The sequence below is a fragment of the Salvelinus fontinalis genome, chromosome 29 (assembly GCF_029448725.1).
Source record: "Salvelinus fontinalis isolate EN_2023a chromosome 29, ASM2944872v1, whole genome shotgun sequence".
NCBI lineage: Eukaryota > Metazoa > Chordata > Actinopteri > Salmoniformes > Salmonidae > Salvelinus > Salvelinus fontinalis.
In genome coordinates this window covers 8,254,565-8,267,115 of record NC_074693.1, presented here as the reverse complement: position 1 = coordinate 8,267,115, position 12,551 = coordinate 8,254,565, and the positions used below count along the sequence as shown (strand labels likewise).

Here is a 12,551-nt window from a genome sequence, read left to right as displayed (position 1 = left end):
ATCTCCCATCTCCATTATTCATAACACACATGAGGTCCTCTGAGATCAGACCATGCTGCCGTTTGTGCTCTAGCTGACAGAAAAGCAAGATAATGGGACAAACAGTAGGCTTTCCTCCTTTTAGAGGCAATATGCCTCCATGTTACCTGGAGTTGGCAGGTCAGGAATAGCATGGATGACATTTATATGGGTTTTCTGCATTGACATTATAATCTGCATATTTATTTATTTTAAATTACGACAGTCATTGGGTTAGGCTATCATTTTGATCCTCACTATATCAGGATAATGTGAAATTAAATGTATCTTTAGTTATATGAATACTTTTAGACTTGTTTTTCACAATGATTTATGTACATCAGTTTTTTATTACTTAGAATGAGTCTACACTGCTCTCTGGTGGTTATTTATAGTGGTGCACTCCATGCCTGCATTCCAATACTGTGTTTCATATGACCCAGAGGCAAAGACCAGATGAGAAGACAGACAAGGGAAAACAGCTTGGTAATTTGTTTTATTTCTTATTGTTTGCATAAAGCAGAGAATACATATCAATATGATATACAGTAGCAGTGAGACTTCATGGTTCACTCCTTGTTGGTCTAAACCAGTGTAGATACTGTAGTAGGTATTGATGGGTCAGTCTTGGTAAAGCTTCAGCTTGTTGCACCTTCTGATCAAGTAACTTCCCTGGAGATTTACCACTAGCCCGGGTGCCAGTCTGTCTGCTTCTGCTCATGTTAGGCATGGAAACTCCATAAGGAGTTGGCAAGAGAGCAGAAACCGATTGGCTTCCAGTTCCAGGCTAGGTTGCCACCCCTGCTGGATAAAATACACAACAGGTTCAGAGTGGTTGTAGGTTGACTAGAAGCACGTTCTCTCCCCGTATGAAGAGCTGGTTGACATGGTGCGTGTGAACCCTCCCGTAGTGCTGGGACACTTTCTTCTGGGATCATCTTCTCTGGGGCCCCTCGGTCCCTGATTCCTGACCTTTAACATTTGACCCCTGGGTCTTATTTTTTATTTTTTTTCACCTTTATATAACCATGTAGGCCAATTGAGAACAAGTTCTCCTTTACAACTGCGACCTGGTCAAGATAAAGCAAAGCAGTGCGACAAAAAACAACAACACAGAGTTACACATGGGATAAACAAACGTACAATCAATAACACAACAGAAAAATCTATACACAGTGTGTGCAAATGTAGTAAGATTAGGGAGGGAAGGCAATAAAAATGCCATAGTGGCGAAATAATTACAATTTAGCATTAACACTGGAGGGATAGATGTGCATGTAGAGATACTGGGGTGCAAAAGAGCAACAACAACAAAATAACATGGGGATGAGGTAGGTAGTTGGTTGGATGGGCTATGTACAGGTGCAATGATCGGTAAGCTGCTCTGACAGCTGATGCTTAAAGTTAGTGAGGGAGATATGTCTCCAGCTTCAGTGATTTTTCCAATTCGTTCCAGTCATTCTCAGAGAACTGGAAGGAAAGGCGGCCAAATGAGGAGTTGGCTTTGGTGATGCTCAGTGCTGCTGGAGCGCGTGCTATGGGTGGGTGTTGCTATGATGACGAGTGAGCTGAGATAAGGTGGGGCTTTACCTGGCAAAGACTTATAGAGCCAGTGGATTTGGCAACGAATATGAAGCGAGGGCCCTCCAACGAGAGCATACAGGTCGCAGTGGTGGGTAGTATATGGGGCTTTGGTGACAAAACGGGCAGCACTGTGATAGACTACATCCAATTTGCTGAGTAGAGTGTTGGAGGCTATTTTGTAAATTACATCGCCAAAGTCAAGGAACGGTAGGATAGTCAGTTTTACGAGGGTATGTTTAGCAGCGTGAGTGAAGGAGGCTTTGTTGCGAAATAGGAAGTCGATTCTAGATGTAATTTTGGATTGGAGATGCTTAATGTGAGTCTGGAAGGAGAGTTTAGTCTAACCAGACACCTAGGTATTTGTAGTTGTCAACATATTCTAAGTCAAAACCATCCAGAGTAGTGATGCTAGCCGGATGCTAGCCGGACGGGCGGGTGCAGGAAGCGATCGGTTGAAGAGCATGCATTTAGTTTTACTTGCATTTAAAAGCAGTTGGAGGCCATGAAAGGAGTGTTGTATGGCATTGAAGCTCGTCTGGAGGTTTGTTAACACAGTGTCCAAAGAAAGGCAGGATGTATACAGAATGGGAGCGTTTGACAGTGATGAGGGAAGGTTGTTTGACTGCTGACCCATTACGGATGCAGGCAATGAGGCAGTGATCGCTGAGATCTTGGTTGAAAACAGCAGAGGTGTATTTAGAGGGCAAGTTGGTTAGGATGATATCTATGACGGTGCCCGTGTTTACGGATTTAGGATTGTACCTGGTAGGTTCCTTGATCATTTGTGTGAGATTGAGGGCATCTAGCTTAGATTGTAGGACGGCCGGGGTGTTAAGCATATCCCAGTTTAGGTCACCTAACAGTACGAGCTCTGAAGATAGATGGGGTGTCCAGAGCACAGCTGGGGGCAGAGGGTGGTCTATAGCAGGCGGCAACGGTGAGAGACTTGTTTTTAGAGAGGTGGATTTTTAAAAGTAGAAGTTCAAATTGCTTGGGTACAGACCTGGATAGTAGGACAGAACTCTGCAGGCTATCTTTGCAGTAGATTGCAACACCGCCCCCTTTGGCCGTTCTATCTTGTCTGAAAATGTTGTAGTTCGGAATGGAGATTTCTGAATTTTTGGTGGTCTTCCTAAGACAGGATTCAGACACGGCTAGAATATCCGGGTTGGCGGAGTGTGCTAAAGCAGTGAATAAAACAAACTTAGGGAGGAGGCTGCTGATGTTAACATGCATGAGACCAAGGCTTTTACGGTTACAGATGCCAATAAATGATAGCGCCTGGGGAATAGGAGTGGAACTGGGGGCTCCAGGGCCTGGGTTAACCTCTACATCACCAGAGGAACAGAGGAGGAGTAGGATAAGGGTACGGCTAAAGGCTATAAGAACTGGTCGTCTAGTGTGTTGGGAACAGAGAATTAAAGGAGCAGATTTCTGGGCATAGAATAGATTCAGGGCATAATGTACAGATAATGGGATGGTAGGATGTGAGTACAGTGGAGGTAAACCTAGGCGTTGAGTGACGATGAGAGAGGTTTCATCTCTGGAGGCCCCAATTAAGCCAGGTGAGGTCTCCACATGTGTGTGGGGTGGGACAAAAGAGCTATCTATGGCATATTGAGTGGTACTGGGGGCTCTACAGTGAAATAAAAGAATAAGAACTAGCCAAGACAGCAGTAGGCAAGGCATATTGACATTAGAGAGAGGCATAAAGCAATCACAGGTGTTGATCAGGAGAGCTAAGACAACAACGGGTAAATGGTGATGATGGGCAGAGCGGGTCAGTTAGGTACATACAGGACCGTATGGTACCGAGGTACCGTGTTATTGAAACAGTCCAGGGGGCATCAGCTGTGTAGCCGAGTGATCATAGGGTCAAAAGAGCAGCAATAGGTGAGTCAGGGTGCCGTTCGGTAGTCACTACTATGCTAGGCGAACAGCGTTCAGAAAGCTAGCGGGCCGGGGATAGCAGATGGTTCTTCGGCGACATCGTAACAGAATAGCCTGTTGAGACCACATCGGACGATCACGTCGGCAGTCCAGTCGTGATGGATAGGCGGGGCTCCCTGTCGACAATAAAGGGTCCAGACCAATTGGCAAAAGAGGTATTGTAGCCCTAGAATTAGCTGTTATATGGGACTAGCTCGAGGCTAGCTCAAGGCTAACTGGTGCTTGCTTCGGGACAGAGGCGTTAGCTAACAGTAGCCACTCGTTTGCAGCTAGCTAGCTGCGATGATCCGGTGTAATGATCCAGAGCAGCAGGAATCCGGTGATGTGGTAGAGAGAAGCAGTCAGATATGCTCTGGGTTGATATCACGCTGTGCAGACTGGCAGGTATTCTCCAAGCTAAGGCTGGCTGGTGACCGAGCTAAAGGTTAAGACCGCTAGCCGTGGCTAACAAAGACTAGTAGCTAGTTAGCTGGCTAACTGCTGATGGAGGTTCCAGTTATAAGGAATACAATAGCAGATCTGTACCACATTGGGTGAGGCGGGTTGCAGCAAAGTATATTTAGTTCGTAGATAGAACGTGAGAATAAGATATATACAAGAAAAAAAACTGCTATTTACACGGGATAAGACAAAGACAAACACACACGTCCGACTTCTACGCCATCTAGGGATGGCCTGTGGCCCCTGGGTCATCACCCACTGGTGGCCCCACTGTGGTCCTCGGAAATTGGGGATCCACTGCCCTCTGGTCCCCTCTATTGGGGTCCCCTCATCTGCTGTCTCTGATTTGAGTTTGGAACCCTGGGGAGGTTCAGCTTTCCTATCTGCTTCTTCTTCTCACATTCTCTCAGAGCCGCACTCTCTTAGAGTTTCAGCTTGTCAGAGAGCTACAGAAGGAGAGGGGAGACAAAGAGGTTAAAAGCGTCTTTGCGACAGCTTATGAGTTTGTTTTCTGATTGCAGAGAATGAAAATGGCTGTACCTTTTTTAGTGGGTGGCACATGATCTGGATATGTCATAGCCTGCATCCAAAACAACACCCTACTCTCTAGAATGTACCACTAGACTAGAGGATCAGAGCCCTTCATTGGCAGCCAGACCTACAAGTGTGACAGTGAGGGCCTTCTCGTGGTAGAGAGCTTCCCTGTAGGTCTCATCTACCATCGCCGGAGAGAGAGAGGGGTGAGAGTGAGGACAATGATGTGGGCACCGTCTTACATCAGACTACAGTCTAGTCTGCAAGCCACCTGTCAAGAGGCGGTGGAGGGCATGGGTAAGGGTGAGGGAAGGACGGGTAAGGGTGAGGGAAGGACGGGTAAGGGTGAGGGAAGGACGGGTAAGGGTGAGGGAAGGATGGGTAAGGGCGAGGGAAGGACGGGTAAGGGAAGGGGGTGAGCTCTGACCAAGTTCCAGAACTTGTCGAAGGCCACTATGAAGCCAGAACACACACCACGGAGCCCCTTAAAGGTTCTGATGTGAACTTTCACCCTTATCCTCTCCTCCACGCAGCAGTACAGCTCCCTCAGAGGGCTTCCTGTATGGACTGTGTAAACAGAAAGTAGACATGAAATAGAATTCACCTGGCTGTCAATCACAAGTTTGACACATCAATAATGCCCCACATATCAATATAGAGTTTTAATTAGCTTTTATATATGTGGCAATATGAGACAACGATCAGATAAGTAAAATATGAATGAAAGAGGTAATGTTTTGTTCTGACACCACCACCATCAAAAACGAAATGATTCAAAGCAAGCCTACAAAAGCTAGAAATAATTCACGCCATACTTAGCATCCTTGTCAGAACATTCTTGTGCATTCTTCAACGCCGGGCAGTGCCGCTGGTACCCTCCTCTCCCTCTATCGGGTTGTTCACCATCATCCTCTTCAGTTTCTCTATCCTCTCCGGATCCGCTACACCTTTCCTGGATTTCCTCCGTTTTCTCTCCACGTTTTTCTCCGCTTGGCGCGGCCCCGGCCCCCCTTCTGAAAGCGCTCATACTCGGCTATGTTGTTGGAGAACTTCACGTTGGGGTATGGAAGAGGCGCTGCAGGGGAGTAGTGCTCCAGGAGTGGATCAAATCTATCGGAGGTGACGTCCAACTTTGCCACGATATCTTCTTCTTCTGCCGTATGTTCCGTTGTATCTGAAACACATCCACTTGTTGATCCTCTCTCTTTCTTTCTTTTCTGATTCTTTACATTTCTGGTGTTTATCTCCTATTCTTTCCCTCTCCTCCATTTTTGAAACAACCGCAGACATTTCTTAATTTTCACCAGGAGAGGGCGCTGAAGTACTATGAAGCAGATTTGTATATTAGTCGTCTGTAATCTTTGTTTTTATTGTTTTTTAGATTAAATTATGTCCAGGAACCCAGCTAAATAACAATCAACAACTACAACAAAAACTATTTATGTTCGTTTTTGTTTTGTTTTTTTGTTTTTTGAGATCGTAGATGAGATACTGTCCCGGAACAAGAAATACGCAGTATCTGTTTTAGTAGGACTTATTTGGTGGACGGACTGGGTTGCACCCACTGGCGAAAACAACATGTGTACTCTTATTTGCCCGATACATTCTCACAGTAAAATTTAAATAAAAATGTAAGCCTTGCCTCGACAATAGCATCACTTACATAGATTCAACTAAAGTAAACTAAATTATAGCATTGTTTTAAGGAAGTATTCATCATGAACCGAAGATGATGCCAATAATTTGTAAGTAGCTAGCTAGCCTGTCAGCTGATTTTATAGACTAAGCGTAACATCAGGGATGGTCAAATTAGTGTAACGTGTTACATAAAACAGAAGTCTACTTAATGTAAAAACGAAATTACGTTGGTTGGTCAGGGTGGATGGGTAGTAAACGAAAAAATGCTTGTTTGAATCTCGAATGGATAATTTTAGCTAATTGTGGCGCAGCGATCAAAGGCACTGCGTATCAGTGCTAGAGGCATCACTACAGACCCTGGTTCGATTCCAGGCTGTTTCAGAACGGGCCGTGATTGGCAGTCCCATAGGGCGGTGCACAATTGGCCCAGCGTCGTGCGGGTTAGGGTTTGGTGGGGTAGGCTGTCATTGTAAATACGAATTTGTTCTTAACTCACTTGCTTAGTTAAATAATGGTTTTATATATATATATATATATATATATATATATATATATATATATATATATATATATATATATATACTTTGCAAATACTTACTAATTTTAACTACTTAGCATGTTAGCCCACCCTTCCCCTAACCGTAACCTCACCTTAACCCCTAGCCTGGCTATAGTTGGCCAGCTTGCTAACGTTAGCCTCCTAGCTAATGTTAACCACAACAAATTGTGATTTGTAACATATTGTATAATTTGGAAATTCGTAGCATATTGTATTATTGCAAATCGTTAAATATCATACGAATTGTAATTTGTAACATGAAATGGATGATGGACAGATGAATACATACCAAACGAAACTTAACATCATAGTAAATGGAGTGTCTTGAATTTCTGTACAGAATTATAAGAAATGCTCTGAGTCTAAAGGAGAGCAGAATTTCAGACATGAAGACCACAGCCAACCTAGTGCTGCCACTTCTTTTCCAACAGAACCTACTTTGATTTGATCTGGTCTGTCCTTTCACACAGAACCCTCATGTTTGGTCCAGTGCCGTGTAGATTACCAGGAGGCATCAAGACGTGCATCCTTCGACCAGTAGCCAGGGTTTTCACCAGCAGCTCCAGAATGGCCAAGAGCAAGTTTGAGTACGTCCGTAACTTCGAGACAGACGACACCTGTCTGAAAAACTGTTACATCGTGGTGCGGTTGGATGGAAGGAACTTCCACAAGTAAGTAGCTCCAGAGTATAGCAGGGGGTGTATCTGTAGCTCCAGCGAATAGCAGGGGGTGTATCTGTAGCTCCAGAGAATAGCAGGGGGTGTATCTGTAGCTCCAGAGAATAGCAGGGGGTGTATCTGTAGCTCCAGAGAATAGCAGGGGGTGTATCTGTAGCTCCAGAGAATAGCAGGGGGTGTATCTGTAGCTCCAGAGAATAGCAGGGGGTGTATCTGTAGCTCCAGAGAGTATCTGTAGTGGCATCCTCTCCTCTCTTCTGCACTGAATGGTCTGCAGATTAAATATGTGGAGAAAATCGTTACCATCCTGTCGCATTTCACAGTCATTTGTTTAGTGACCAAGCAGGACGGGAACAATTTATTTTATTATTGAGACGCACCCTTGAAGTGGACTGGGGGACCTGAATGACAAGCCAGGTGGCAAATTACCACTAGTGTGTTAGTATCTGTAACTCGACCCACTGACTGACCCACTGACTGACTGACCCACTGACTGACTGACTGACCCACTGACTGACTGACTGACCCACTGACTGACTGACTGACCCACTGACTGACTGACTGACCCACTGACTGACTGACTGACCCACTGACTGACCCACTGACTGTCTGACCCACCGACTGTCTGACCCACCGACTGTCTGACCCACCGACTGTCTGACCCACCGACTGTCTGACCCACCGACTGTCTGACCCACCGACTGTCTGACCCACCGGTGGGTCAGTCCCCAGACTGACCCACCGACTGACTGACCCACTGACTGACCCTGTGTTGCTGTAGGTTTGCAGAGCAGCACAACTTCCTGAAGCCCAACGACGACAGAGCTCTGGGTCTGATGACGTGCAGCGCCAGGTCTGTCATGGAGGACCTGGATGACATCATCATCTCCTACGGACAGAGTGACGAGTTCAGCTTCGTCTTCAAGAGGACCTCCAACTGGTTCAAGAGGAGAGCCAGGTAATAACACACATGTACAGAGACACACACACACTGTCACACAGACACTCCCCAACCACACAGACACTCCCCAATCACACAGACACTCCCCAACCACACAGACACTCCCCAACCACACAGACACTCCCCAACCACACAGACACTCCCCAACCACACAGACACTCCCCAACCACACAGACACTCCCCAACCACACAGACACTCCCCAACCACACAGACACTCCCCAACCACACAGACACTCCCCAACCACACAGACACTCCCCAACCACACAGACACTCCCCAACCACACAGACACTCCCCAACCACACAGACACTCCCCAACCACACAGACACTCCCCAACCACACAGACACTCGCCAACCACACAGACACTCGCCAACCACACAGACACTCGCCAACCACACAGACACTCGCCAACCACACAGACACTCGCCAACCACACAGACACTCCCCAACCACACAGACACTCCCCAACCACACAGACACTCCCCAACCACACAGACACTCCCCAACCACACAGACACTCCCCAACCACACAGACACTCCCCAACCACACAGACACTCCCCAACCACACAGACACTCCCCAACCACACAGACACTCCCCAACCACACAGACACTCGCCAACCACACAGACACTCGCCAACCACACAGACACTCGCCAACCACACAGACACTCGCCAACCACACAGACACTCGCCAACCACACAGACACTCGCCAACCACGACACTCGCCAACCACACAGACACACACACAAGAAATGTTTATTGCATTTGAGTGACACTTTTCTCGTCTCCTCCCACTCTCCTTCCTCCTCCCCCTCCAGTAAGCTGATGACCCATGTCGCGTCCCAGTTCTCCTCTTCCTATGTGTTCTACTGGAGGAACTACTTCGGAGACCAGCCCCTTCTTTACCCCCCGGGGTTTGACGGGCGGGTGGTTCTGTATCCTAGCAACCGCAACCTCCGGGACTACCTCAGCTGGAGGCAGGCTGACTGTAAATACACACACACACACTCCTATCCCCCAATACATTATCCTGTGTGTGTATGCTTTGAATACAGTAGATTTTCTTCCACATTTCTGCTTCTCTTTCATAATGGTGTGTGTGTTCGCCAGGTCACGTCAACAACCTGTATAACACAGTGTTTTGGACGTTGGTGCAGAAAGGCGGACTCACCACTACACAGGCAGAGGACCGACTAAAGGTGAGAGTTACTCCAGTGAGATTAGCATAATTACAGGTGTGGGGGTGTGTCACAGTCTTCAAATATCTGTTCTTTTTGAGGTGTGTAATTGGCTAAGGGGCATCTGCTTGTTAGTCAGAACTATAATTATTATGATAGTAGCTTTAGAATGGATGACTACTTCATGTTGTTTACTTTCACTGAAATCTACCTCACAGTTAACCGTTCCATTTACAAAGACCTGTAGATACATAATCACATCTCTGTGACGTATGTCTCTCTCTCCCAGGGAACGTTGGCAGCAGATAAGAATGAGATCATGTTTTCTGAGTTTAATATCAATTACAACAAGGAGCCTCTGGTCCACAGGAAAGGAACAGCCCTCATCTGGGAGAAGGTGAGAACTCAGGTTGTCCGTAATGCACCCTATCCCCTATATAGAGCCTCTTGTCTGAGGTAGTGCACTATATAGAGCCTCTTGTCTGAGGTAGTGCACTATATAGAGCCTCTTGTCTGAGGTAGTGCACTATATAGAGCCTCTTGTCTGAGGTAGTGCACTATATAGAGCCTCTTGTCTGAGGTAGTGCACTATATAGAGCCTCTTGTCTGAGGTAGTGCACTATATAGAGCCTCTTGTCTGAGGTAGTGCACTATATAGAGCCTCTTGTCTGAGGTAGTGCACTATATAGAGCCTCTTGTCTGAGGTAGTGCACTATATAGAGCCTCTTGTCTGAGGTAGTGCACTATATAGAGCCTCTTGTCTGAGGTAGTGCACTATATAGAGCCTCTTGTCTGAGGTAGTGCACTATATAGAGCCTCTTGTCTGAGGTAGTGCACTATATAGAGCCTCTTGTCTGAGGTAGTGCACTATATAGAGCCTCTTGTCTGAGGTAGTGCACTATATAGAGCCTCTTGTCTGAGGTAGTGCACTATATAGAGCCTCTTGTCTGAGGTAGTGCACTATATAGACAATTGGATGCCATTTCAGATACATTCATAAAAAACACAGGCTGGTGTGTGTGAGGGCGTTAGGTATTCTAGCGGTTAAGAGTGTTGGGCCTGTAACTGAAATCTTGAGGTTCTAATCACCAAGATGACTAGGTGAAAATCTGTCGACGTGCCCTTGAGCAAGGCACTTAACCCTAATTGCTCCAGAGTCGCCGTCAATAATGGCTCACTCCAAGGGTGTCTGGGGGATATGAAGGGTTAGGCTTATACAATTCACACCTGTATATTACGTGTGAAATAGGGTTAACCATCATAATACATAATAATTATTAACCCCCTTCCTTCATCTTAACCCCCTTCCTTCATCCCTCTGTCCCAGCTGGAAGAAACAGTGACCAAGAGCGTGACGCTCCCCAACGAGGCGGGGGAGGAGGTGCTAGTGACACGCACCAGGAGGCGTGTCAGTGCCCACGTCTGTGACGTCATAGGGAACCAGTTCTGGGAGGAACACCCCAACATTCTAGAAGACGACAACTGCTGAGCTGACGGACACCAGCCCTTTGTGGATAACGTTGAACATGGACAGAGTCTAGGGGGGTTCTTCGTACTCCCAAATGCTCCTGCTGTGGGATGGAGAGGGTTGAGAGCTCTCACTCTGCATGGACAGATACTGTTAATCACCAACTGGAACACACTGTCGACGGTGGCAGTGAAACAAGAGGTCTTTCATAACTCCACACCATCATTCTCTTTGCTCATGTGCTCTATCCAAATATTTTACTGTGATTAAATACAGCCGCTCTTTTTATGTCTGGAACCATTAAACCAAGAGAATATGTACTGTTGATTGTTTTTCCGGTGGTGATGCTGGCATATATCATCATAAACTAGTAGGCTTACTGTTGGGTGTGTGGGCATGTGCAAGTTAATCACATAGAGATCTGTCTGATTCTCTTCTCTCTCTCTCTACACACTCTGATTTACAGTGGCTGATAAATGTATACTAGTTGTGCCGACCATGTTATCGCTTTAGGTGGGATAGCAAAAACAAGATGGAACCTAGTTTCTCAGGTACGGTATCACCATACACAATGCTGGTACAGTAGTCCTACATAAACCAGATTGCCCTCCACTACAATCTCTGCCCAGAAATGGTGCCAACCCCAGCATGGTCATGGCATGCTGTACTGAACACTACCTGCCGCTCTGCCCAGAAACTACCTGTGCTGGCAATAACTATCACCCCGGGTGCCAACAGCCATATGGCCCTGGGCAAAGGCAGTGCACCAGTGTTGTAGTACTCGGTCTCGAGACCACATATTGAATATCTCGGTATCAGATATTGAGGACTCGTAATTTCTTCCCCAGACCAGTGGAGTAAAAAACTCATTATCAGCTTCCATTCAGTCAGCCATAAAAGCATTTCGCCAGGCCAAATATATATACACTCCTTTTTGAAATATTAATAGCCTATGACCTATTTAAACCTGGGATTCTGACTTTACTCGTGACATTACTGTCTTTCACTGAAAGAAATACTCAAACATTGTCTGAATATCCTTGACTCGCTGGTAGGGAAGGTTGAGGGAAAATGTTGGGAAGTTGCGGGCTCACTATTAGTAAAGGGGAGACAGGGTGAAATTCTAGGTCTTTCTATCTATTATAGACATTTGCGCAGTGGCGAATCTATTGAACCTAGGCATTCAGGCTCGTGATGCTGAAAGGACAGCAACCATAGCACCAGCGCACTCATGTATGAAAGTGCACTTTTTGTAAAAAAGAAAGGGCCGGTGGTGTAGTGGAGGCTATATGCAGGTATACGTCCTTTACCCACTTTTTGACATCGGTAGCCGGTAGGTAGGAAAGACGTTTCAACTTATGATACACTATATATACAACAGTATGTGGACATCCCTTCAAAGTAGTGGATTCGGCTAATTCAGCCACACCTGACAGGTGTATAAAATCGAGCACACAGCCATGCAATCTCCATAGAGAAATATTGTCAGTAGAATGGCCTTACTGAAGAACTCAGTGACTTTCAACTTGGCACCATCAT

The 12,551-nt window shown here is 46.2% G+C and overlaps 1 protein-coding gene and 1 pseudogene across 2 annotated transcripts; one reads left to right on the top strand and one right to left on the bottom strand.

Annotated features, from left to right (window-relative positions):
• Nucleotides 1-497: 497 nt before the first annotated feature.
• On the bottom strand, nucleotides 498-6,066 carry LOC129827387 (U7 snRNA-associated Sm-like protein LSm11; annotated as a pseudogene).
• On the top strand, nucleotides 6,054-11,337 carry thg1l (tRNA-histidine guanylyltransferase 1-like). 2 transcript variants are annotated; one of them, XM_055888172.1, is made up of 7 exons: nucleotides 6,054-6,272; nucleotides 7,195-7,395; nucleotides 8,183-8,359; nucleotides 9,185-9,354; nucleotides 9,477-9,565; nucleotides 9,834-9,941; nucleotides 10,872-11,337. In XM_055888172.1, exons 2-7 carry the CDS (start codon nucleotides 7,202-7,204, stop codon nucleotides 11,031-11,033), a joined length of 900 nt encoding a protein of 299 aa, XP_055744147.1. In that variant the 5' UTR covers nucleotides 6,054-6,272; nucleotides 7,195-7,201; the 3' UTR covers nucleotides 11,034-11,337. The 2 variants fall into 2 exon arrangements, with proteins under 2 accessions (XP_055744147.1, XP_055744148.1); XM_055888173.1 differs by having other exon boundaries at nucleotides 6,058-6,158.
• The last annotated feature ends 1,214 nt before the right edge of the window (nucleotides 11,338-12,551 follow it).

What these genes read in the sequence shown, in the direction of transcription:
- thg1l (XM_055888172.1), top strand. Translation starts at nt 7,202, where the DNA reads ATGTTTGGTCCAGTGCCGTGTAGATTACCAGGAGGCATCAAGACGTGC. An exon ending in TGGTTCAAGAGGAGAGCCAG is followed by an intron (nt 8,360 to 9,184) that starts GTAATAACACAC and finishes CTCCCCCTCCAG; the next exon opens with TAAGCTGATGACCCATGTCG. An exon ending in CAGCCCTCATCTGGGAGAAG is followed by an intron (nt 9,942 to 10,871) that starts GTGAGAACTCAG and finishes CCTCTGTCCCAG; the next exon opens with CTGGAAGAAACAGTGACCAA.